The sequence below is a fragment of the Gordionus sp. m RMFG-2023 genome, chromosome 2 (assembly GCF_954871325.1).
Source record: "Gordionus sp. m RMFG-2023 chromosome 2, tfGorSpeb1-WG-v2, whole genome shotgun sequence".
NCBI classification, from domain to species: Eukaryota; Metazoa; Nematomorpha; class Gordioida; order Chordodea; family Parachordodidae; genus Gordionus; species Gordionus sp. m RMFG-2023.
In genome coordinates this window covers 57,296,630-57,323,175 of record NC_088776.1, presented here as the reverse complement: position 1 = coordinate 57,323,175, position 26,546 = coordinate 57,296,630, and the positions used below count along the sequence as shown (strand labels likewise).

The window sequence follows — 26,546 nt, the reverse complement described above, 5'->3', positions numbered from 1 at the left end:
AAATCAAAATAATGTAATTAAAATATCAAGTAAAATAAATGATGACCTTCTTTTAAAATATTTTGGTTCAAACTGTTTTTGAATAAAAAATGAAATATATAAAAACTGTAACATTTTGATGTTTTTCTAAGGATTGAGAGATTAGAACCGTTGTCAAATAAAGAAAGGTTAGAACTAAAATGATACTAAATCAGACAAATATCCTCGATTATATATACTTTTCTATAATATTCGTCAAATAAAGAAGGGTTAGAACTAAAATGATACTAAATCTTTATTAAATAATAAGATAAAAACATAATCAAAATAAAATTAATACAAATTAAAATTAAAAATTAAAGATTAAAAAAATTAAAATTAAAAATTAAGTTCGTAAAATCATAATTTAATCATCTTTTTCGCATCATAATTTCTCCATTATATATCCTTTTTCTTTAATCAACATTTGCATAGTCTCAATTTGTACCGAGATTTAATTCTTTTTTCTTGAATAGATTTGAATATCTTTCGTCTTCGTAATTTTATTTAAAAGTAATCTGCCTGTCTGGCGTTTTTCTTAATCTAATAAATTTGCATGTTACCACAATTACAACACCTTTCCACTTAGATTAGTCCCACCATTCTGCAAATGATCTCCTTTCTTCCGATTTTGACTTTACTGATCTTGTTTCTCCACCGAATCTATTCGTCTTAATCTTTAATGTCTTATAGTTTCTAACAGGGCGGTCTATTGTCTAATATTCTTCACTTCCAAGGACTGTTTGTATCCGATTACAATCTGAAATTCTTGATTCCTTCTGTTTCTTGTCAACCCCTTATAAACGATTATCTCTTGTTCTCTATAGGCCATTGACGAACTCGATACTTCTGTTATCATGATTCCCGATACATTCTTCTAGCTCTTTTAATTATATTTCGTTTTAATCCCACATTATCCTAGTCTGTGCTTGTTTCTAACGGTTTCTAGTAACTAATGACGGTAAACGACTGCCGATAATTTGTCTGCGAGTAACGATTGTTTCCACGACTTCTTGTTTCTAAGATCATCGATTTTTTTATCCTATACTAAAGTTTTGATAAGCAATTGGCGATAATTTGTCAACGATTAACGATAGCATCCTGGTCTTGACCACTTGTTCTACCTAGTCGCTTGTCAAGATATCCACGTTGTCTTAAGATCTCTCATACGATATACCTACAAAAATACGAATCGAATAATTCCATTATTCGTATTAAATTCGAAAATTCGAATCGAATAATGGAATTATTCGTATTCGTTTAAATCAAATAATTTATTATTCGTATTCGTATGAATAATAAAGTGATTATTCGATTCGATTCGTCGAATATTCGATTCGATTCGAAAATTTTATTTACCATGAATTAAAAAAGATCTATTATAAAATTTATTTTGTAAAATTTAACTAAGGATAAAGGCAAACAAATTTTATTAGTGAGACAGTATACATATATAATATATTTATATACAATGTGGAAAAATCAATATAATATTCATATCTATAATGTTGAAGATAAATCTGACAACAGCCAATTTTTCAAACATAAAGTTTTTCGGTTATTTCCTCCTTTAACGACATTCTGTATTTTGTAACCATATGAGCTCCAACAGAAAAGAGTCGCTCACATGGGGTTGAAGATCCCTGTATCGACAATATGTCCCTCGCCATTTTAGATAACACGGCATTAGCAATATTTTACAAATAAAGTGGTAAAAACTTTAGGCAAAAAGTCAAATTTATGATTTCTCCATCATCAAATGAAAGAGAAATATCAGGTTTGCCCGTCATTCTTGATGTGATGGGATTAACAGTTTATTATAATTGTATATGTTATGTGTTATATAAAATACCTTCTTCGTCCATCTCTAGCATAAAAGAAATTTATAAAGTAATGGTCTATTATGAGATAAATTAAAATGGAGTTTCAAAATTTGGCGCAATTTTCATTATTCCACTAGGAGATTTTATTAAATTGAAATAATTTCAAATAATTCCTAATAATAATATATGATTTATATATGATTATTTTCCATTATATATTAATACTATAAATTATTTTAGTCGAATAATCTCGAATAATTCGATCGAATAATAGATAAAAAATTATTCGACGAATAATATATTTTCCTTATTCGAATTCGATTCGAATTTTCGAATCGAATAATTGTGTTATTCGTATTCGTAAAATAAGAATCGAATTGAATCGAACATCGAATAACAAATAATTCGTTTTAGGTGTATTATACGATAATGATTTCTTGTATCTTTTGATCCAAAATAAAAAATCCGATCTCTAATTGAGCTCGATTGCGGCATAAATTTTCTAATGACGAAAAGCCGTTTCTCTTTATGAAGATTTTGGTTAATCAACAACCTGATATTTTGCTAAATATTATCAACTTAAATAACAGTTAACCGTATATCTTTAATAAAAATTTATAACGAATTTCTTTTAGCTACATCGATCACTTGTACGTATAACGATCTCTTGTGACGAATTCCTTTTAATTAAACGACTAATTCTATTCTTTTTCGAATTACGACCATTGATATTGACACCATGTTTCATTGACCTCATTCTTTGTCTTTGTGTCGATCGTCATTTCATACATTCCCTTCCCCCTTTATTTAGAATCTCTTTTCAGAGTTAATTAGACTGAATTATTGTAATGGGCCGGTGTAGGATTGTGAAAGCAATACCCATTGTAGTTTCAATACCGTATTGATATTATCATTGTAGATTCAATACCGTATTGTTTTTACAATATTGTAGAATCAATACCGTATTGGTTTTAAAATACGTTTTCATCGCTTCAAATATATTGGCGGCCATTAAAATTGTAAAATATTTATTATTATACATTTAATTTTCGCTTCAAATATGTTGGCGGCCATTAAAATTGTAAAATATTTATTATTATACATTTAATTTTCGCTTCAAATATGTTGGCGGCCATTAAAATTGTAAAATATTTATTATTATATATTCTTTTCATCGCTTCAAAAATATTGGCGGCCATTTTCGATTTGTAAAATATTTATTTTAAATAGATTTAACTTTTTTGAAATTTTTTGAATTACATAGATTAAAATATATATTGTAAACATGTTAAATTAATTTCAGTGAAGATGTACCAAAAGTGACAATTGTCATATTGTAAAATATTTATTTTTTAATCGCGTCAAAAATATTGACGGCCATTTTAGATTTGTAAAAAATCTATTTTATATATTTAATAGTTAAAATATATTTAAATGATTTTCTATTCTTTTATATAATTTTTTTAAGGAATTTATATTTTACTATTCTTTATATCCTGTATATTTTTATTTTTTTACTCATATTTATTAATTTTCTCCTTATGGTTAATGATATTGTTTGTTCAACTCCATCCTGTAGAAAATTGTAATTAACAACAATGTACACAAATTTTCTTCATTTACCATCTTATTATTGGGATCAAGCCTTAAAATTTTAATAAACAAGCTTAAGCTAATCACAGATATGAGGGTTTCTATTTCAACAAAGGATCTCAATCATTATCTCTATCACTATTATTATGCGATCATTGCCTGTTGGCTCATCTTAAAATCTTCATTCCTATCTCAAGCCTTAAATATTCTTTATTGAATACCTATAACAGGAAAATATTCTATATCAATTGCTGCCAATACTTACATTTTTAATGATGGTACACTTAAATTTATAATAATTTTAAATCAAGCAAGTATAGATAAATGTAAAAAATATTCTTTATTGAATACCTATAACAGGAAAATATTCTATATCAATTGCTGCCAATACTTACATTTTTAATGATGGTACACTTAAATTTATAATAATTTTAAATCAAGCAAGTATAGATAAATGTAAAAAATATTCTTTATTGAATATCTATAACAGGAAAATATTCTATATCAATTGCTGCCAATACTTACATTTTTAATGATGGTACACTTAAATTTATAATAATTTTAAATCAAGCAAGTATAGATAAATGTAAAAAATATTCTTTATTGAATACCTATAACAGGAAAATATTCTATATCAATTGCTGCCAATACTTACATTTTTAATGATGGTACACTTAAATTTATAATAATTTTAAATCAAGCAAGTATAGATAAATGTAAAAAATATTCTTTATTGAATACCTATAACAGGAAAATATTCTATATCAATTGCTGCCAATACTTACATTTTTAATGATGGTACACTTAAATTTATAATAATTTTAAATCAAGCAAGTATAGATAAATGTAAAAAATATTCTTTATTGAATATCTATAACAGGAAAATATTCTATATCAATTGCTGCCAATACTTACATTTTTAATGATGGTACACTTAAATTTATAATAATTTTAAATCAAGCAAGTATAGATAAATGTAAAAAATATTCTTTATTGAATACCTATAACAGGAAAATATTCTATATCAATTGCTGCCAATACTTACATTTTTAATGATGGTACACTTAAATTTATAATAATTTTAAATCAAGCAAGTATAGATAAATGTAAAAAATATTCTTTATTGAATACCTATAACAGGAAAATATTCTATATCAATTGCTGCCAATACTTACATTTTTAATGATGGTACATTTAAATTTATAATTATAATTTTATATAAAGCAGGAACAGATAAATATATAAAATATCCTTTATTGCTAATACTTATAAGGAAAATATTCTACTGCTTTAAAATATCACAAAATTTTTAATGAATCAAATTGGTACATTTAGATTTATAATTATTAATTTACATTTAACAATAACAGATAAATATCAAACAATAAAAGAATATCTAGTAACAGGAAAATATCCATTAATCCTTAAAAATGATCCAGGTAAAAAAAGTAATTTTAGATGTACGGCAAACAATTTTATTGTTAAAGAAGATAGTCTTTATAGAAAAATAAAGAATAAAGAAGGTAAATGTGATCAAAAAATAATAATTTCTATTTATTTATTAGCTTTAGTAATAATGGATGAAGCAGAGAAACAAAGGGTAATATCTATTATTCACCAAGGATCAGATATATCCTTAGAGTCTAAAGCTATTGGTGCCCACCTAGGTATTAATAAAACTCAACTTAAACTCTCTGAAAGGTACTTATTATGATGTTAGAATTCTTAATTTTGTGTTTATAGATATTGGTGGCCAAAATTATTTCAAGACACTATTGATTTTATAAAATCATGTGATAGATGTCAGAAGGCTAATGTAAGATTTACCAAAATTTCTTCCACTTTGCATCCAATAGATGTACCACCTTTTCCATGGGCTCAAATAGGAATTGATCTTTGCAGCCTGCCCACTTCAGAAGAAGGCTACACGTGTATTGCCGTTGCCTCAGATGTGAATAATAGATATTACCCTTTGTTTCTCTGCTTCATCCATTATTACTAAAGCTAATAAATAAATAGAAATTATTATTTTTTGATCACATTTACCTTCTTTATTCTTTATTTTTCTATAAAGACTATCTTCTTTAACAATAAAATTGTTTGCCGTACATCTAAAATTACTTTTTTTACCTGGATCATTTTTAAGGATTAATGGATATTTTCCTGTTACTAGATATTCTTTTATTGTTTGATATTTATCTGTTATTGTTAAATGTAAATTAATAATTATAAATCTAAATGTACCAATTTGATTCATTAAAAATTTTGTGATATTTTAAAGCAGTAGAATATTTTCCTTATAAGTATTAGCAATAAAGGATATTTTATATATTTATCTGTTCCTGCTTTATATAAAATTATAATTATAAATTATTTTTTACATTTATCTATACTTGCTTGATTTAAAATTATTATAAATTTAAGTGTACCATCATTAAAAATGTAAGTATTGGCAGCAATTGATATAGAATATTTTCCTGTTATAGGTATTCAATAAAGAATATTTTTTACATTTATCTATACTTGCTTGATTTAAAATTATTATAAATTTAAGTGTACCATCATTAAAAATGTAAGTATTGGCAGCAATTGATATAGAATATTTTCCTGTTATAGATATTCAATAAAGAATATTTTTTACATTTATCTATACTTGCTTGATTTAAAATTATTATAAATTTAAGTGTACCATCATTAAAAATGTAAGTATTGGCAGCAATTGATATAGAATATTTTCCTGTTATAGGTATTCAATAAAGAATATTTTTTACATTTATCTATACTTGCTTGATTTAAAATTATTATAAATTTAAGTGTACCATCATTAAAAATGTAAGTATTGGCAGCAATTGATATAGAATATTTTCCTGTTATAGGTATTCAATAAAGAATATTTTTTACATTTATCTATACTTGCTTGATTTAAAATTATTATAAATTTAAGTGTACCATCATTAAAAATGTAAGTATTGGCAGCAATTGATATAGAATATTTTCCTGTTATAGATATTCAATAAAGAATATTTTTTACATTTATCTATACTTGCTTGATTTAAAATTATTATAAATTTAAGTGTACCATCATTAAAAATGTAAGTATTGGCAGCAATTGATATAGAATATTTTCCTGTTATAGGTATTCAATAAAGAATATTTTTTACATTTATCTATACTTGCTTGATTTAAAATTATTATAAATTTAAGTGTACCATCATTAAAAATGTAAGTATTGGCAGCAATTGATATAGAATATTTTCCTGTTATAGGTATTCAATAAAGAATATTTTTTACATTTATCTATACTTGCTTGATTTAAAATTATTATAAATTTAAGTGTACCATCATTAAAAGGAAGTATTGGCAGCAATTGATATAGAATATTTTCCTGTTATAGGTATTCAATAAAGAATATTTTTTACATTTATCTATACTTGCTTGATTTAAAATTATTATAAATTTAAGTGTACCATCATTAAAAGGAAGTATTGGCAGCAATTGATATAGAATATTTTCCTGTTATAGGTATTCAATAAAGAATATTTTTGACATTTATCTATACTTGCTTGATTTAAAATTATAATTATAGGCAGCAATTGATATAGAATATTTTCCTGTTATAGGTATTCAATAAAGAATATTTTTCCGATTTCATTCATAAATTTTAGGTTTTATTCTTAAAAGTTGAGGTTCGGTCATAAATTATCAATACGGTATTGATTCTACAATATTGTGGAATCAATACCGTATTGAATTTAGATGGTATTGTTTTTACAATACTACACCGGTGTAACGTGATATTTTAACTTAAATTTAAATTAACTCCCTTTAGTAATACTGACATTTATGATTGACGTTATAATAAAATAACATTATAAAATTTAGTGTGATATTTTAACTTAATTTAAATTAACTCCCTTTAGTAATACTGACATTTATGATTGACGTTATAATAATATTTTATTAAAATATCATTATATAATTTAGTAATACTGACATTTATGACTGACATGTAATGTTAAAAGTTTTTATTATTTAGTAATACTGACATTTATGACTGACATGATATGTTAAAAGTTTCTATTATTTAGTAATAATGACATTTATGACTGACATGTAATGTTAAAAGTTTTTATTAAATACTGACATTTATGACTGTATGTTAAAAGTTTCTATTATTTAGTAATACTGACATTTATGACTGACATGATATGTTAAAAGTTTCTATTATTTAGTAATACTGACATTTATGATTATTTAGTAATACTGACATTTATGACTGACACATAATGTTAAAAATTTCTATTATTTAATGATATTGACATTAATGACTGACATGTAATGTTAAAAAGATTCTATTATTTAGTAATACTGACATTTATGACTTTATATTGCAATATTAACACTTATGACTGACAGGTGATGCTTAAAGTTTATATGTTTAGCATATTGACTCTTATGAGTGATAAATAATTAAAATTAAAATTTATGAGATAGATAATATTTTAATTTCTGATATACCTATAAATAATTTAACTTCGAAAACGTCATAGCTTAATTTTTAAAAAGTTTGATTGAAATCTATATACACATGGTAGGTTAATTTATTCATATTTAAACATAAATTACATATCATTCATCAAATGATTCAATATCGTACTTTTTATAAAAATATCTATTAATAAAAAATATAAAAAGCTATATAATATAAATTAGCAATTGAATAGTACTTAACTCATCAAAAAGATGGCTAACTATTGTTTTTTTATAAAAAAAACTATTAATAAAAAATATAATGCAATAAATATATTGTGATAAATTCGCAATTGAATAACATTTAAGAAAAAGATGAAGTATTAAAAAAAATATATAATGCAATAAATATAATTTAAATTTGCAATTGAATAGATTTCAACTTATAAAAAGGATGTCAAACTATTGTACTATTAAAAATAACTATTAATAAAAATATAGAGTACAATGACATTTAACAAAAAGATACTTACCAATTATCATCTTTCAACTAAATTGGAATTAATAAAAAATATAAAATGCAATAAATATAATTTAAATTTGCAATTGAATAGAATTAAACTTATAAAAAGGATGTCAAACTATTGTACTTTTTATAAAAATATACTATTAATAAAAATATGATTACAATAAAATTTAACAAAAAGATACTTACCGATTATCATCTTTCAACTAAATTGCAATAAATATAATGGAATAAAAATATTAGAACAGATAATCACATTGATATAATTCTAACAAAATGATTGTTATTTACATTGCATAAATAAATATTTACTTTAAATATTTTAATATTATTAAAAAATTTCATGGGCGAATAATAAGCCCATTTATATTGGGTATAGATTAATATATTTGTCTGTAACAATGTGGCCATAGATAATATTTCTACCTCTGTTGCTCAGACACCGTTTCCCATAACATTTCTGTTAACTAGGTATTCCTCTACAGGATATCCTATAAATTTTCCCATTTCCAATTTGAAATCTTCGCTCCTCATAAAAAGAATGCATTCCTCCCTAAGGTAATTATAATTTTCCTGGCTATTTGATATCTCTTGACTTATACACCTATAAATATGGTAAATAATTTAAATATTATATATAGATTCTAACCTAAAAAAACAGTTCCCATCACCCACAATATGATCGGTTGTGAAAATCTCTTTTAATATACCACATTTTATCTTGGGATAACGTCCAATTACTTTGAAATTGAACCGTTTAGAGTGATATACCTTCGAGTTCCTTGTTGTGGGCAGAAAAAGTTCACCAATTTTCTTTGGTATTATTGCTTCCACAATAATTTGGTCATCTAAATTTGATAATTAAATAATAACATATTTTTAAAAAATATTACTACCCTGATCTTGTACACATATATATCCTTCCTCTCTCACTATACTTTTAATAGCTATTATTGGATCTTCACCAAAAGTATCTATATCCAAAAAAATATATTAAATAATTTTATATATTATACCCTTTCTCTTGACACGTTTTATTTTAGTATCCTCCTTTCTAAATTCCAACCCTAGAATTTTAGATTTATCAAAAATATAATTTTTCCAATTTTTAAAAAATAAAACTTTCTCCTGAAACTTTTATTCCACAGGACATTTCTTCAAATAGTGCTTCTTCTAATGAAAATATAATAATTAAAAATATATTTTCCTTTTTCCCAAATGCATTTGTTTACCTTCTCCTTCTCCAACTATAGTTTTAAGAAGCCTACAAACTTAATTATTTGTTCAATATTATTTTATGAATAAACTGATATTACCTTGATCTTGAACACCCTCTATAGTTTCACAATGTGCAATATTTTTGACTGTATCTTTACCATTAAAAAAAGTTATATTCATATATATAAAAAATAATACCTTTGTTACCCTCTATATAGTGCTTTAAATTACTTATATTAGCCTTAGTATGTAAAATTTTTCCTATTAAAGAGGATAATTCTACATTGCCTAAATATGTATAAATATTTTGTTAAAAATAATAAATTTACTATTAACAATTTTAACAATTGTATAAGGACCTACCCAAGGCTGCAACATTTTCCCTCCTTTCCTGTCAGCCCGACGATTATTCCATACAAGCACTTTATCATTTATGTGATAAATTGCATTCTTAGCAGCATTACGAGTTTTATAATCTCGTTGCTGCTTAAGCTGAGCCTTTATAATATTTTTTGTTGCAGTCTTGAATATGCCTTTCATATTGTCTGCCCTTCTTTGGAAATTGCAGTCATAATCTGTATCAGAAAGATCGTCAAGATCTGTTTCTGGTTCTCTATCATCCTTAAATAATAAAAATTTATTACGTATAATAATTTTATACAAATAATGATATATATATATATCATACCTCACAGGGCAGTAAAGCTTTCCTGCCATACATCATCTCATATGGCGTAAATTTTGAGGATTCATGCCTTGATGTATTGTAGGCAAATACAATACCAGGTAGAACTCCAGGCCAATCTTTCTGATTGCCTTTTGTACACTTCAAAAGGGAATTTTGAAGAGTACGATTGGCTCGCTCTACCATGCCATTAGCCTGAGGATGGTAAGATTATGTTAAAGTACATTTTAAAAGTGTTACAAGCTTTTTGGGTGATATCAGGCTAAATTTAAGCAATATTTTAAAACAATATTCTATTAATTGAAAGAGAATTTTAAATTGAGTACTGTATCCTAGCCTATAAGAGCAATATTTACCTGATTAAAGTATATTTTAAAAGTGTTGCAAGCTTTTTGGGTGATATCAGGCTAAATGGTTTTGCATTTTAGGTAATTATAAATATCATTGATAACATCGTGATTCACTATTTAATATTTTTATATTAAAATAATAAAATATTTTACTTTTTACGTGAACAAGTTACTTTTTAAAAAGGATGTTTAATTTCACCAAGTAGATAAAAAAAATTTAAATTCGATTCAAAATTTAAATTCGAAAATCAAATTTACAAGAATTTCAGCAATATTAAAAAAAACTGCATGATCATATAACTCTCCCTATCAATTTACATTGTAATTAATATATTTGTTACTAATTAACTCCCTCCTTAACACTATTTATCAAAGGGGGAGTTAATCTATCATAGTTATTACTTAACTCAGAGGTATGTGATAAGGGGAGTTAATTAATCACGCTACACCGGTCTCCTCCGCTCTCCAACACCAATGTAACATTTTGATGTTTTTCATAAGGATTGAGAGATTAGAACCGTTGTCAAATAAAGAAAGGTTAGAACTAAAATGATACTAAATCAGACAAATATCCTCGATTATATATACTTTTCTATAATATTCGTCAAATAAAGAAGGGTTAGAACTAAAATGATACTAAATCTTTATTAAATAATATGATAAAAACATAATCAAAATAAAATTAATACAAATTAAAATTAAAAATTAAAGATTAAAAAAATTAAAATTAAAAATTAAGTTCGTAAAATCATAATTTAATCATCTTTTTCGCATCATAATTTCTCCATTATATATCCTTTTTCTTTAATCAACATTTGCATAGTCTCAATTTGTACCGAGATTTAATTCTTTTTTCTTGAATAGATTTGAATATCTTTCGTCTTCGTAATTTTATTTAAAAGTAATCTGCCTGTCTGGCGTTTTTCTTAATCTAATAAATTTGCATGTTACCACAATTACAACAAAAACTTATAATAATTATTTAGTTTTTAATGCCTTCTTAAATAATATAAAGTAAAATAAAATAAAATGAAATGAAATATAAAGACTATAATAATTATTTAGTTTTGAATACCTTCTTAAATAGCACATAAAATGAAATACAAAACTATTAATAAATACTTATATGTACATGTTCTGAAAGAAAAAAAGAAAAATATAATTAAAATAAAATGTTTTTTGAATAAAGTAAAATAAATGACTAAATATAATAAAAAAAATTAACATTGATTCTTTAACATTTAACTCTTTCTTTTTTAGCTTCGCACTTCATCTATTGACATCATTTGTCAAGCTTGCTGATTTCTAAATCGATCATTGCATGTTTGTTGAGCTTGATGGTTATCGTTTGTCAATTTTCCATCATTCGTGAACTTCTATCAGTTTTCATAACCAAAATAATCCTTATATACATTATGGGAGCTATAATATTTACATTAATTTTATATTTCCCGGTTTATATCACGTATTGGTTATAGCTTTTTTTATTATATCAAAATTTAGCTTAAAGTTAATTTATTTTAAATTTAAAATTCTTTATAATTTTTTTAAACTTTTTTTAAATTTTTTACGAAATCTTCTAATTTTTAAGCAATATTTTATTGTGGTCTTTGATTATTATGACTTTGATCTTGATTTTATATTCTTAATTTTGTATTTGTTTGTTACCTCTTTCCCATCTAAAAATTTGTGTGTTAGGTGTAAAATTATTAGTGTTATATCACAATTTGTAATTTTCAAATCTGTTGCACTACTATTATGAGCTATAATATTCTTTTTAGTTTCATATAAAATGTTGTCACCTATCTCAATATTTCATTTTGATGTATTTTCCGTTTTAATTCATTATCTTTATCTTCGAGTGGTTTAATTTTAATTAAATTACATTTGGTTCTAATTAATCTTGAAAAAATTTATTTACTGGGTATCATATTAGTTTTTAAGTGTTTCGCTAATTATAAGAATTTTTCTAAAGCTAAGTCTATTTTATTGTTGTTTTCTTTATTCCTTTTCATACTCATTTTCATATATTTCACCATCACACTGGCCATTGGACTGTTGGTGATGTGGAGCAGCAATGACTAAAAGAATTGGTTCCATTATCACTGACTATATTTTCAGGTATGTCAACAAACTTATGATTTTCATTAATTCTTTAATAGTTGATTCTGTAGTTATATTCTTCATTCACTTTATTACTGGGAATTTGTTGAAGGCATGAACTCACAATCATCCAATTATTCTCTTCAAATTGGGCATAATCATGTGTATACCTTCAAAATTTCTTGTTGATGTTGCCCATGGATGCTGTATATTATGAGATCAACCCATTTGTTGCATGAATCATAATTTTTTACATCTTGATCTATACCTGTGTTAATACCAGGCCAACCATAAATAATCATTTGCTAATAATTTAGTTTTTTCCAATGGTTTATGTATTTATCGTAACATTTTATTTTGCGTGGTATAATTCTATTTCCTTAAAAAGACAATTTTTTTCAAACTTAATTCCATTTCCATATTTTTGTAAGTTTTATTCTTTATTAATTGACCTTTCTTAATGTTATAAATAATCATTATCATTTCAAAATTTACTTATATGTACCATAATTCATTATCAAATTTTTTATCCACATTTTGTGTCATAATTTCTGTATTCATCTATGGTAATTGCGATAAGCAATTTGGTAGAATATTGCGTTTTCCAACTCAATGGATTCTTGTAAAATCGTGCGATTCTATCACCAAATTCCATTTTTTGTACTCATAGATATTGAATTACTGTCTTTTAAACACTTGGTAAAAATATACACAAATTTATGGTTTGTAATTATTGTAAATTTTATTTCAATGAGATATTCTTGAAATTATTTTATTGCGTATTCCAGAGTTAAGACTTCTCTTTCAAGTTTGTGTAATTTGCTTTTGATTTTATAAAAGTTCTTGAAGCAAAAGCAATTGGTTTTTCTTTATCATCTCCTTCAATATTAAATAGAACAGCCCTATCCCCCCCCCTCTGCGTACGCGCCTGTTTATATAGTTTTAATTGTGTTTTAATAATACTTGTTTGTTTACTATTTTATATAAACGATCCTCTATATCTATAAAAATAATAATAACTAGCCATGCCAAGAAATGTTTTTAATTCCTCTTTTGTTTTAGGTTCTGACATGTTTGTAATAGCTTTTAATATATACTATTTGCGTATGTTATGTCCCAAAAAACGAATTTCATTTTTGAAAAATATTATTAGTAAAATTTGATTAGGTATTAAACCATATTTTGTTATTCTCTTGAAAACTACTGTAAAGTTTTTTAAATGAGCTTCATAACTGTATCCAGTAGTGAGTAAATCATCGATATAAAATATAATATCTTTCATCACCAAATATTTTATCCATTGTCTGTTGAAAAATAGTTGATGTAGTTTTTAATCCTAATGGAAGTCGTGCAAATCTGTAATAACCTTTGTGAGATATTGTGAGTATATTCTTTGACTCTTTATATATGGGAACTTGAAAAAAGGTGTTCTTGAAATCAATTTTTGTGAATCTTTTGCCTTTTGATAATTTTGAAATTAAATCGTTAATTGGTGGTATCGGATATTTAAAATCTTTCAAAGCAGGATTTATAGTATTTTTGAAGTTAACACAGAGATGAAGTGAGCTAAGCTATCTCTTAAAAACTGGAGTGAGAAGACTAACCTAGCGTACATCTTGAACTGGCCCTATGATTTTGTTATCCATTTTTGTAGTTCTTTGTTATTAAATCAATTTTTGAATAAGGAATACTCCTTGGTGGTATAATCTAGAGTGTTGCGTCTTGTTTTAGATGTAGTTTGACACAGTTTCGTAATAACGACCCTTTATTCAATTTAAAATCACATTGTTTGATTAATTTTTATATTGCATAATCATAACCTACGTCTATTAAATTCACAAATTTATTAAATTCACAAATTCCCAAAAACTTTTATCCAGGTCTTACCCAGGTTGGACCATATAGGCATTTAAATGTTGAGTTTTAATTTCGTGTTTCGCTTCTGAACTCTGCCTAACACTTTTATCATTCTTCCATAATATTTTGTTGATTTCGCATTCAATTCTTTTAAAATTGTAATTCCAATTTTTTTCGCAATATCAATCGGTAGCATGGTAAACCTCCTGTATCTATTTGCATTAACGTTGGCACGTCGCAAGTATTGTAATCTATGTTATTATTTTCTGCGTACATTGTTTATATCTATATTAAATAAATTATATTCCCTTTTCTCTAATTTATCATTATTATCTTCTTTTTTCATTTTTATATTGACGCTGTTGATTATGAGTATCGAGAGTGGTTATTATCGTTGTTTTGATATCTAGAATTATATGATTGATTTGTATAGAATCTATTTTGATCTCCAAAATTTTGATTATTGTTATATATCTTGGTGTAAAACTTGAATCGTAATATTGTCTATTAAATCTGTAATTATAATCATTATTATATCTGTAGTTAATGTAGTTATTGTTATTATAATTATTAAATCTCGAAACATAATTGCCATTTTATTGTTATAATATGTAGGACTGTAGTTCTGATATCTTGCGTTGTAATTGTTTCCTTGATAATTATTTATTTGATAGTCATTGTACCTCGGCGTCCATCGTTGTGTGTTATCGTATCTAATTAATTGTCTTTTTGCTTCCAACTTTTTAACTCTTTGTCCGCCTTTCTAAATGTTTCATCTTCTGTTTTTTCTTTTACATAAATATTTCAACTTTTGCAACAATATATTTTTTTAATTCTATCTCCTCTAAATTATCTCTTAAACTTAAAACTTCTGCTAATGTGATATTTTCCTTTAATGTAATCTTATGTCTGATGTTCTAATTGATGATATTTTTACCTTCATAATTACTCTGCTATCATTAAGAGCACTCATTTCTTAAAAAATACACGGCTTACCCGATTAATATAAGTCATCTTCTCCTTAACTGCAGCATTACATAAAATTAAACTTGTTTTCTTAGGTAATTTTGGATGTAATAATTTGAACTTTTTAATCAAAATTGTCGGATTGATGAAATTCGTTTGCATGCATATTGCTTTGAGCTCGATATATTTATTCTTTGTCAGTAATCTCCTGGTCAACAATCCTGCTTTATCTATATCTGTAATCTATGTATCTTTAAAAATACCCTCAAATCTGTTTAAAAATAAGCCTCCAGAATATATCGGAAACTAAATGTTTATATTTTTATTATTATTTACCAATTGTTTCATCATTATTATTTATTTTAACAATTGCAATATGGTTCAATAATTTTATCATTGCAACCTGTGATAAAATAATATAATACAATGAAAACTATATTCTTTTATATTGGCGAGCGTTGTGAAAAATTTCCCGTTGGCATTCCTGCACTCCAAACCTTGGACTAATCTGTGAGCCATGACCATTATCATGTTTTCTAAGTTATCATAATATAATTGAATTCTAAATTTTTTCTGCAGATATTTTGTAGCATTTCGCCTATATTTTTATCAAATATGTTTCTAGTCTCTATAGTCTGGTATTTGATAGCGATACATCATATGTCACTTTGAAGTTTTGAGGTTACAATAGGTTCACTGAAATAATAAATTTTATTTTTGTTCAAAAAAATATGATCATAAATATATAAAATTATGTCCTTATATACAAAAAGAAATAAGAAATCAATAAATGTAATTAGAATATCAAATAAATAATAACCTTACTAGAAATATTTTGGTTCAAGCTGTTTTTGAAAGTTAAAAAAACTTATAATAATTTAGTTTTGAATGCCTACCTATATATAAAGTAAAATCAAATATAAAAACTTAGAATAATTATTTGATTAACTTTTTAAATAACATAAAGTAAAATGAAATAAAAAAATTTATAATAAATATCTATATGTAAACATACTGAAAGGAAAAAAAGAAAAATATAACTAAAATGTTTTATGAATAAAGTAAAATAAATGATGAAATATAAAATAAAAAATTAATTCATTCTTTAACAATAATATATTTTTAACTTTATTAGATATATCATTTTCTTAAGCTGACCAAAACCAATTATCATTTTTACTCATTAGTCGGTGTAAAGACGAATAAATAGAATGTAATCTTATATAAACGACTTTATGATATCTTATCATCACAAGAAACGAGCGTAATAATTTCATGTTTTACGGTGAATTTTTTTGTGGCAATAATCTTATCGTTTAATGCAGTCTTAAAAACTCTTCTTAATACTTCTTCTAGATTAACTACATGATCACATTATTCTCGCCAGCAACCATTACGTCGCCTAATAATACACTAACCATAGGAATTTACTATAATATGTTTCGCATGAAGTGTTGAAATATTATCGAGCACTAGCCAGCCCAAAATGGATTCTTACGTATCTATTATAATAATCCTCAAAAAACGTCTCAAATTTAGCCAATAGTTTTCTTTTAAAACATATTTGTCCAATAAAAATAATTATAGCGTAATCGATCCAATGGTAATCACCTTACCAAGCTCAGCATTCATACACTTACCATTTCATTCACTTCACCCAGCAACCAAGTATAATTTTTTCAGTTTTTTTTATAATTATAATATTTTTATTCGGTATGACTAAATACTGCATTGCTAAAAAGAAATTAATCATAATCAATCAAAATTTGATTATATAATATTTTTTTAAAAATAATTTTCATTAACATTTTAAAATAAGAAATAATACAGATACAACTATATTTGCGGCAATGGTATACACTTATCATGTAGTAAACATTCACAGAACTACTTATCATCACAATATGGGTAGAATCTTTTCCCCATAATATGACCGCCTCCGAGATAAATGAAACTTTATCTGTAGATCAAAAATAAAGTATAAAATTGAGATTAAATATCAAATAATTTATAATTCTATTTTTACGTAATATTATTGGAAAAAAAATATATTTACTAGCTTATTACAACTTAAATTTTATTTTTCAATTGCAAAATTTAACAAATATATATCCATAAGAGGGCGTTAAATGCATAAATATGGAAATATATTCTTAGGAAACCAGAATAATTATTGGATAGAGCTTTTTTTATATTTGAGTGTAAATACATGTGAAAAACTTTAAAAAAAATTAAAAAACAGGTTTCTTTGACATTAATGAGTAGGTTTATAATCGAAAAATAGTAGAAAATTTGTAAGGAACATATTACTGGCGTTATTGATCAAAATCTCTTCATTTTTGGTTTATATGTGTATATTTAGGTGTTAAACATAATCCTAAAAAATATTTTGAAAATATTATGATTTGACCGAATGCCGAGCTCAAAACCGACCACTTACTAAATATTCGATCGAACAAATTTGGTATTAATATTATTTTAAAAATGATCAGTTTTGGTTTCTTTATCTATAAATACGTGTAAATCATTATCACAAAAGATATTTTAAAAATATTGTGATTTTACAGATAACCGATTTGAAACCGGGCCAATGACTAAATACTGCATTGCTGGCGTTATCCATGGAAAATTTTTCATTTTGGGTTTATACGTAAACAACAATGTGGTAAGCATTATCCTAAATAATTTTTTGAAAATATTATGATTTGACCGAATGGCGACCTGGAAACCGACCACTTACTAAATATTCGATCGACCAAATTTGGTAGTAATATTATTTGGAAAATGTTCATTTTTGATTTATTTATCTATAAATACGTGTAAAACATTATCCCAAAATAAATTTTTTATCGTTATTTAAACGATAACCGATTTGAAACCGAAATACTGCATTGCTGGCGTTATCCATGGAAAATTCTTCATTTATGGTTTATACGTAAACAACAACGTGTTAAGCATTATCCCAAATAATTTTTTAAAAATATTATGATTTGACCGAATGGCGACCTCAAAACCGACCCCTTACTAAATATTTTATCGACCAAATTTGGTAGTAATATTATTTAGAAAATGATCATTTTTGCTTTATTTTTCTATAAATACGTGTAAATCATTATCCGAGAAAATATATTTTTAAAATATCGTGATTTGACCGATAACCGATTTGAAACCGAAATTCTGCATTGCTGGCGTTATCCATGGAAAATTCTTCACTTTTGGTTTATACGTGAACAATAACGTGTTAAGCAATATCCTAAGTAATTTTTTGAAAATATTATGATTTGACCGAATGGCGAGCTCAAAACTGACCACTTACTAAATATTCGATCGACCAAATTTGGTATTAATATTATTTGGAAAATGATCACTTTTGGTTTATTTATCTATAAATACGTGTAAAACATTATCCTGAAAAATATTTTGAAAATATTATGTATGGCCGAATGCCAAGCTCAAACCCCACTATTTAATAAATAATCTTAATTATAATAAATTTTTAATGTTCCAAAAAAAAAATATATTACAAAAAATTATTCCTCCCTTCACCTTCGTCTAGATTACCTAAATGTTTGGTATTTTTCAATTTCATGAAAATTTATAATTCTAAAAACTTTAAAAAAATTATATTTTGGCATTTTCCCAGCGTCTACATGACAGGATTTTTACTGGATGCAAACCCCCTTCAAAAACCTTTACCTACCTCCCTAAAAAATAGCAGAAAGTTTTATTTGGTATAGATTTGGTCGATGAATTGTATTATAATAATTATTAATTTTTGCAGCAATAAATTTTTATTTCATCTCAAATTTAGTAGATAACCCTCTAAAAAATGTATATTACCCCCATTAAAGCGGCCTACCCCCCTCAAAAAATAGGATGCAAACTGTTCCTACCCCTCCCGCTCATGTAGACGCTACATTTTCCTAAAGCTAAAATAAATGAAAAGTGAAAGTACGTAAAAAAATAAACAAATAAATAATAATCTCAAATATTAGCCGTTAAAATTTAATTATTATATAATTAATAAATCATATTGTTTTTAAAATGTCATTTCCTGCCATATTTAATTTGGTAAGCTGAGGCTGTGCTAGACCCTTCTTATTGTCTTTATTTAAACTATATCTCTACAATTTTAAAGTAAAGACGATTGTTATAAACAATTATCAATATAATATAATTGGTTGCAATTTTGGCGGAGTTTACACTGTATATAAATCATGGCTTATTACAAAATGGTCGGAAATTTTTATGTGTATCCCTGGTGAGTTAAAAATGTTATTAATTCAAGTTTGATAAAAAAGTAATTTTATAACCTTGTGTTGGCGTTTATATGCATAGGACTTTATTTCTGCTCACCAGAGGAGGGTATCCTTAATAAGTTTCCGACCCTGAGACAAGGGAAGTCTATCGACTTTACAATGCTTAGCAAATAGATCTAATCATATATAGGGGCTTATCGGCGCTTATAAAATTAAGTATTTGGGTTTGGCGGACTATTATCCCCTATATTGGTGTTTTATTTATAAAAATATGTGTACTATATCAATTTATGATTGCTCTATAATGTATTAGTGACAAAGGCTATCAAGTATTAAAGATGTTATTGCGGGGGAGGTAAGACACGTTCCTCCATGTCAGGGGAGCGTTCCTCATTGTCCAAGAGTTCGTCCCCGACCGTATTATTGCCTTCGGTTAGATTTAACGTTTCGTCAAACTAAAAATGAACTTTTTAATTAATATTACTATCAAATTTGATCGAATATTTTGTAAGTGGTCGGTTTTGAGCTCGCCATTCGGTCAAATCATAATATTTTCAAAATTATTTAGGATAATGCTTAACACGTTGTTGTTCACGTATAAACCAAAAATGAAGAATTTTCCATGGATAACGCCAGCAATGCAGTATTTAGTCATTGGCCCGGTTTCAAATCGATTATATGTCAAATCACGATATTTAAAAAATATATTTTGGGATAATGTTTTACACGTATTTATAGATAAACAAACCAAAAATGATCCTTTTCCAAATAATATTACTACCAAATTTGGTCGATCGAATATTTAGTAAGTGATCGGTTTTGAGGTGGCCATTCGGTCAAATCATAATATTTTCAAAAAATTATTTTGGATAATGCTTAACACGTTGTTGTTCACGTATAAACCTAAAATGAAGAATTTTCCATGGATAACGCCAGCAATGCAGTATTTAGTCATTGGCCTGGTTTCAAATCGGTTATCTGTCAAATCACGATATTTTTAAAATATTTTTGGGATAATGATTTACACGTTTTATAGATAAATAAACCAAAACTGATCATTTTCCAAATAATATTAATACCAAATTTGGTCGATCGAATATTTAGTGAGTGGTCGGTTTTAAGCTCAGCATTCGGTCAAATCATAATATTTTCAAAATATTTTTTAGGATAAGGTTTAACACCTAAATATACGCATATAAACCAAAAATGAAAAGATTTCGATCAATAACGCCAGCAATATGTTCCTTACAATTTTTCTACTATTTTTCGATTCTAAACCTACTCATTAATTAAATGTCAAAGATACCTATATATTTTTTTAATTTTTTTATATTTTTCACATGTATTTACACACAAATATAAAATGTGCTATCCAATAATTATTCTGGTTTCCTAAGAATATATTTTCATATTTATGCATTTAACGCCCTCTTATGGATATATATTTGTTAAATTATGCAATTGAAAAATAAAATTTAAGTGTAATAAGCTAGTAAATATATTTTTTTCCCAATAATATTACTTAAAAATAGAATTATAAATATTTGATATTTAATCTCAATTTTATACTTAATAAAAAATTAATTTATGTACATTAAAAAAAATGTTTTTTAAAATTATTTAAAAAAAAATATATAATCAAATTTTGATTGATTATGATTAATTGCCTTTTAGCAATGCAGTATTTAGTCATACCCATTTTTATTAGATTCTTCAACAAAACCCAACTACCAAAATAAGTATAAACAAACCAAGTTAAAAAGCAGAATAAGCAAAATGCATTGTTACCATCATTCCAAGGTATGTGATGCTATAAGGAAAACTTTAAAAGATATTCATATGCCAGACCCAACTAGAGAACATTGGGAGAAGGTATTAAAAATTTAGATATTAAAATAAATTTTGATAGCACAAAAATATTTGACTTGGCTCATTAGATGGTAAGCACTTTATATCAAAGTAAATTTTTAATATAATAAATAATTTTTAATTATTTTAGAATTAGAAAACCACCAGTCCAGAAGCAAAATATTATAAGTTAAGTAGTGATTGAATGCACATTTGGCATAACTACTGATAAGTTTGCCATTAATTCTAAAGCTATAAAGTGCTCAGTTGAAAATGCCTGTAAAATATATTAATGATTATGATAAAATTGAATAAACACCTAATATTAAACCTATTCCTCAAAATTTAGGGATCAGTAGAACTTTAAATGCATCACCAATTCAAGAGGAATAAGATATTTATTTAAAGACTATTTTAATTCTTGAATTTATGTATAAATTAAACATTTTTTATCATAACTAGCTAATAGCCCATCAAGATTGATGGGGAATCATAATTTTCTCCTTTATTCAATGATGGATAAATTAGAAATTTCCCTATTTTATGAGATCTTATTCAGAAATTTACATTTATTAAGATCAAGGGTTATTTTAAAATTGCAAATAAATGAATAAAAATTTAGTTCAAATGATTTTTTATTGTGCACATAAATTAAAATTACTAATGATTAGCTAAATATAATTAGCACTGCCTAACCTACTATTGACTCTTAACCAAGTTCAAGAATTTATGAGTCATAAGTATAGATTCTTCCTTTTATCTTATTATTTAAATTTTTAATTTTTATAGGTAAATTTTAAGATAGATGAATAACAATAAAAAATACAAATTCTCTTTCACCTAATAATCCTATCCTTTCAATAAAAGAGGTAACCTTATTTTCCATATTCTATTTAATATATTCAATTTTTTTAAATTCAAACAATAAAGGATATGTAATAATTTGTCATTGACCCTTAACCAATACAAAAATTTTCATGACTCGGGTATATATTTTTCATTTTATCTACTTTAGATTTTTATAAGTAAATTTATAACCTAATTTTTTGTAACATAATAATTTACTATGTTATTTATATATTAAGATATCTATATTTTATATAGGTAAGAATAACAATAAATTCTCATATACCTCTTTTCAAAAAAATATGATATTATATTTTATATATTTATTTTAAGATAAGTCAATTTTAATTATATCTCACAACAGAGAAAGGATCAAATTAAATAATATAAAATTTACAACTATAATTCTATTCAAACAAAATAATTTAATTACTCATTTGCTTTCAACTATTCTTATTTGTAAAAAGTTAAATTTAAAAAAAATTAATATTCTAAATAGCAATAAATAATAATTAAACAAAATATAAAACCTTTTTAGAAATGAGAATAGTTGGAGGCAAATGAATAATATAATCATTTTGTTTGGATATAATTATAGATGTAAATTTTATATTTTTTAATTTGATCCTTTCTCTGTCTCTCTTAGATTTAATTGAAATTGACTTATCCTAAAATAATTAGAAAATAATGTTACATCTTTTTTAAAGATGGGATTCCTAGGTATATTACATATCTATATAAAATAATATATCTAATTTAAAAAATATATAAATATTAACATAGTAAATTATTATGTCGAGCAAAATTAGGGTATAAATACTCATGAAAATCTAAACTTAGATAAAATGAAATATGTATATTTGAGACTCATGAAAATTTTTGTATTTATCAAGGGTCAATGATAGGTTTGATGGATCTTAATAGGAAAAATTAATTATTACAGATCCTTTGTTGGTGGGATATAATTGAAATAGTTTTATACTAAAATAAATGAAAAAATAATTTAGAAAATATAGTTATTTTATTGAAAGGATAGGATTATTAGGTAAAAGAAAATTTGTATTTTTTATTTTTATTCACCTATATAGTTAAAATTTTATAAAAATTAAAAATCCAAATAATAAGATAAAAAGAAAAAAGCTCCGTGAAGTTGGCCGAACGATTGGAGCACTAACGATGAATCATATGCCATTTTTTAGTGCTTGTTAGTGCTTCAATCCGTATAGTAGCCGAATTTAAGGAAAAAAAGTCATAGGCTAAAATAAAAATTTGTGCCAACTTCACGCTTAAAAGTCGATTGGAAGCACTAACGATGAAACTTATATCATTCTTTAGTGCTTCGTTAGTAGAGGTTAGTGCTTCAATCCATTTTGTAGCCGAATTTATGAATAAAAAGTTATTCACGAAAAAAATAAAAATAAACAAATAATGGCGACGTGCCAAAACAAAAACTATAGGAGTACTAAACATCCGGTTTTCGCCATTATTTAGTGCTTAATTAGTGTATTTAAATTCCGTTATTAATTTGGTTAACCGTCTTTATAAAAAATTGTAATACGCTAAAGAAATAATTAGAGGTCAAATTATGGCCAGAAAAATATGAAAGCACTAATGATGAAATTTATATCCTTCTAGTGGTTAGTGCTTGATAGAGAACTGCAAAGTAATTTTTTCGCAACCCGAGCCCGACCCGAGCCCGAATTTAAATTTTTTTTTGTCCGAGCCCGACCCGAGCCCGAGCACACATTTTTTAGTCCAACCCGACCCGAGCCCGACCCGAATAAAATTTTGCAATTTAAGTTTTAATATTATAATAACCAAAAAAAAATTTATGTGTATTTATTCAGTTCAGCCACCTTAAATAAAAGTTTATTTGACGGCCATAATCTATTCAAGATATATATTAAGTTGCATTTTATTAAATTTGTAAAAAATATTATAAAACGATTAATATACAAGCGAATTTAAAAATTATAACGATTATATAATACAATAAGCATCATTTATGCGAATATAGATATGATGTAAAAGTTAATAAATATATAAAAAATATAATGAACATATTATATTATATTGACCTCATCAATATCATTATCAAAATAATCACAAAGTGAATAATTATGATATATAAATAAAGAGGCGTCCAGTTTATCTGGCTTTAAACAGTCCTTCTCTCCTCAAAGGCCCTACCAGCAGCTGAAAACGCCCTTTCACTGCTAGCCGACGAAGCAGGGATAGCCAGGAATTTAAGAGCTAAAATACTTAAATTTGGAAACTCATAATGGTTTGTTTTCCACCATTTTAAAATATTATCGTCATCAACACATAATTTCGGATCTAGATATTTTTTTAGCTCGTCAACTTCGGCGCTAGCATCAGAATACGCATTGTCAGCCTCCCATAGAGAGAAGTCCAAAAACGTATCTACCACCTCTGTAGTTTCTTAAGAAAAAAATATTCATTAATAATATTAATATATATATTTACATTATTATTTTTTAATAAATAATTTTATTATTAATTTAATAAACCTTTATTTACTACTCTATCGGTTGAGCACGAGTTAGATGGTGAGTTGTTTAAAGACTTTTGCTCAATCACATCTCTGTTGATTTTCTCTGCATTAATCAACGTGTTGATATGTTGACACAAATCTTTATAATGTTCCCGGGATAACATTTTCATATCCCGAAATTTTGGGCACAAAAACGAAATATTACAATGGACAATTGGTTTACTATCTATGAATTAGCTAATTATTTAATATCTTCACATTCCCTAACAATAGTAGGGACTATTAAAAAAAATAAAAAGCAGTTACCTGCATTATTTTTTAATAAAAAAAGAGATATATATTCAAGTTTATTTGGATCAAAGAAAATACTACTATTGTTTCATATATACCAAAAAGGTATAAGAATGTAGTGTTGCTTTCAACACTACATTATGATAATAAATAGACCCCACCTTTGTAGTTAAGGGAGTTTTTTCTACCTTTGTAGTGAAGGGTTAAAACAAATGTTAAAAAAGACAATGTATAGGCTAGTAAATAAAACTTACATAAAATATGTCTTATCTTGTAATTTACGAGAAACACAATTTAGTGATAAAATAGTTTGGTATCCGGTTGTTAGGTTTATAAAATAATAATTAATAATGACATGACATGTTAATATGATTGACATTTTAATCCTAAAATATGATAAATATTAAATAATATGATTTTATAATTAATATTATAAATTATACTGACTATTTAAGATATTAATATTATTAATATTTTCGGGTCGGGTCGGGTCGGGCTACGGACAGCCCGTGCAGTTCTCTAGTGCTTGAATCATTTTTGTAGCCGAATTTAAGAATAAAAAGTTATTTGCGAAAAACACAAATAATGGAGACGTGCCAAAACAAAAACTATAGTAGTACTAAACATCCGGTTTTGCCATTATTTAGTGCTCAATTAGTAAATTTGAATTCCATAATTAATTTGGTTAACCGTCTTTATTAAAAATTGTAATACGTTAAAGATATGTTTATGAGGTCAAATTTTGGCCAGAAAATTTTGAAAGCATTAACAATGAAATTTATATAATTCTTTAGAGCTTCCTTAGTAGAGGTTAGTGCTTCAATCAGTTTAATAGCCTAATTTAAAATAAAAAAGTTATTAACAAAATAAACAAAAAATCTATCAGCGACAAACATTTTATTTTCACCATTATTTAGTACTTATTTTGTAAAATTTAAACCCTAATTAATTTGATTAAAAACCCCAAGTAATTAAAAAATGCATATTGTAACCAAGTCACAAAATATTATTTCCACTACTGTCTAAATAGGTCCATTGAACCCCATTCTTGTGTAATAATTATATAATTTTTATTATTTTATTGTAACAACTACATTTTTTCTCCAGTATCTATTATTCTGAGGTGTCATTGAATGATATGGTTAAAAACATTCTCAGAAATTTTTTATTCTTAATTC

General features: G+C 25.4%; 1 protein-coding gene and 1 long non-coding RNA gene across 2 annotated transcripts; both read right to left on the bottom strand.

Annotated features, from left to right (window-relative positions):
• Positions 1–9,309: 9,309 nt before the first annotated feature.
• LOC135924494 (uncharacterized) lies at positions 9,310–10,026 on the bottom strand. The gene is made up of 7 exons (XM_065459551.1): positions 9,978–10,026; positions 9,856–9,936; positions 9,747–9,800; positions 9,663–9,701; positions 9,553–9,603; positions 9,447–9,497; positions 9,310–9,404 (listed from the first exon to the last, which is right to left on the bottom strand). The coding sequence occupies exons 1-7, from the start codon at positions 10,024–10,026 to the stop codon at positions 9,310–9,312; spliced, it is 420 nt and encodes a 139-aa protein (XP_065315623.1).
• Positions 10,027–24,535: 14,509 nt separating this feature from the next.
• Positions 24,536–25,696, bottom strand: LOC135924633 (uncharacterized). The gene is made up of 3 exons (XR_010571345.1): positions 25,623–25,696; positions 25,094–25,216; positions 24,536–25,004 (listed from the first exon to the last, which is right to left on the bottom strand). It is a non-coding gene; the product is annotated as an uncharacterized LOC135924633 (long non-coding RNA).
• Positions 25,697–26,546: the final 850 nt, after the last annotated feature.

What these genes read in the sequence shown, in the direction of transcription:
- LOC135924494 (XM_065459551.1), bottom strand. Translation starts at nt 10,026, where the DNA reads ATGTTGCAGCCTTGGGTAGGTCCTTATACAATTGTTAAAATTGTTAAT. An exon ending in TTTAAAGCACTATATAGAGG is followed by an intron (nt 9,801 to 9,855) that starts GTAACAAAGGTA and finishes TTAATGGTAAAG; the next exon opens with ATACAGTCAAAAATATTGCA. An exon ending in AAAACGTGTCAAGAGAAAGG is followed by an intron (nt 9,405 to 9,446) that starts GTATAATATATA and finishes TTTTGGATATAG; the next exon opens with ATACTTTTGGTGAAGATCCA.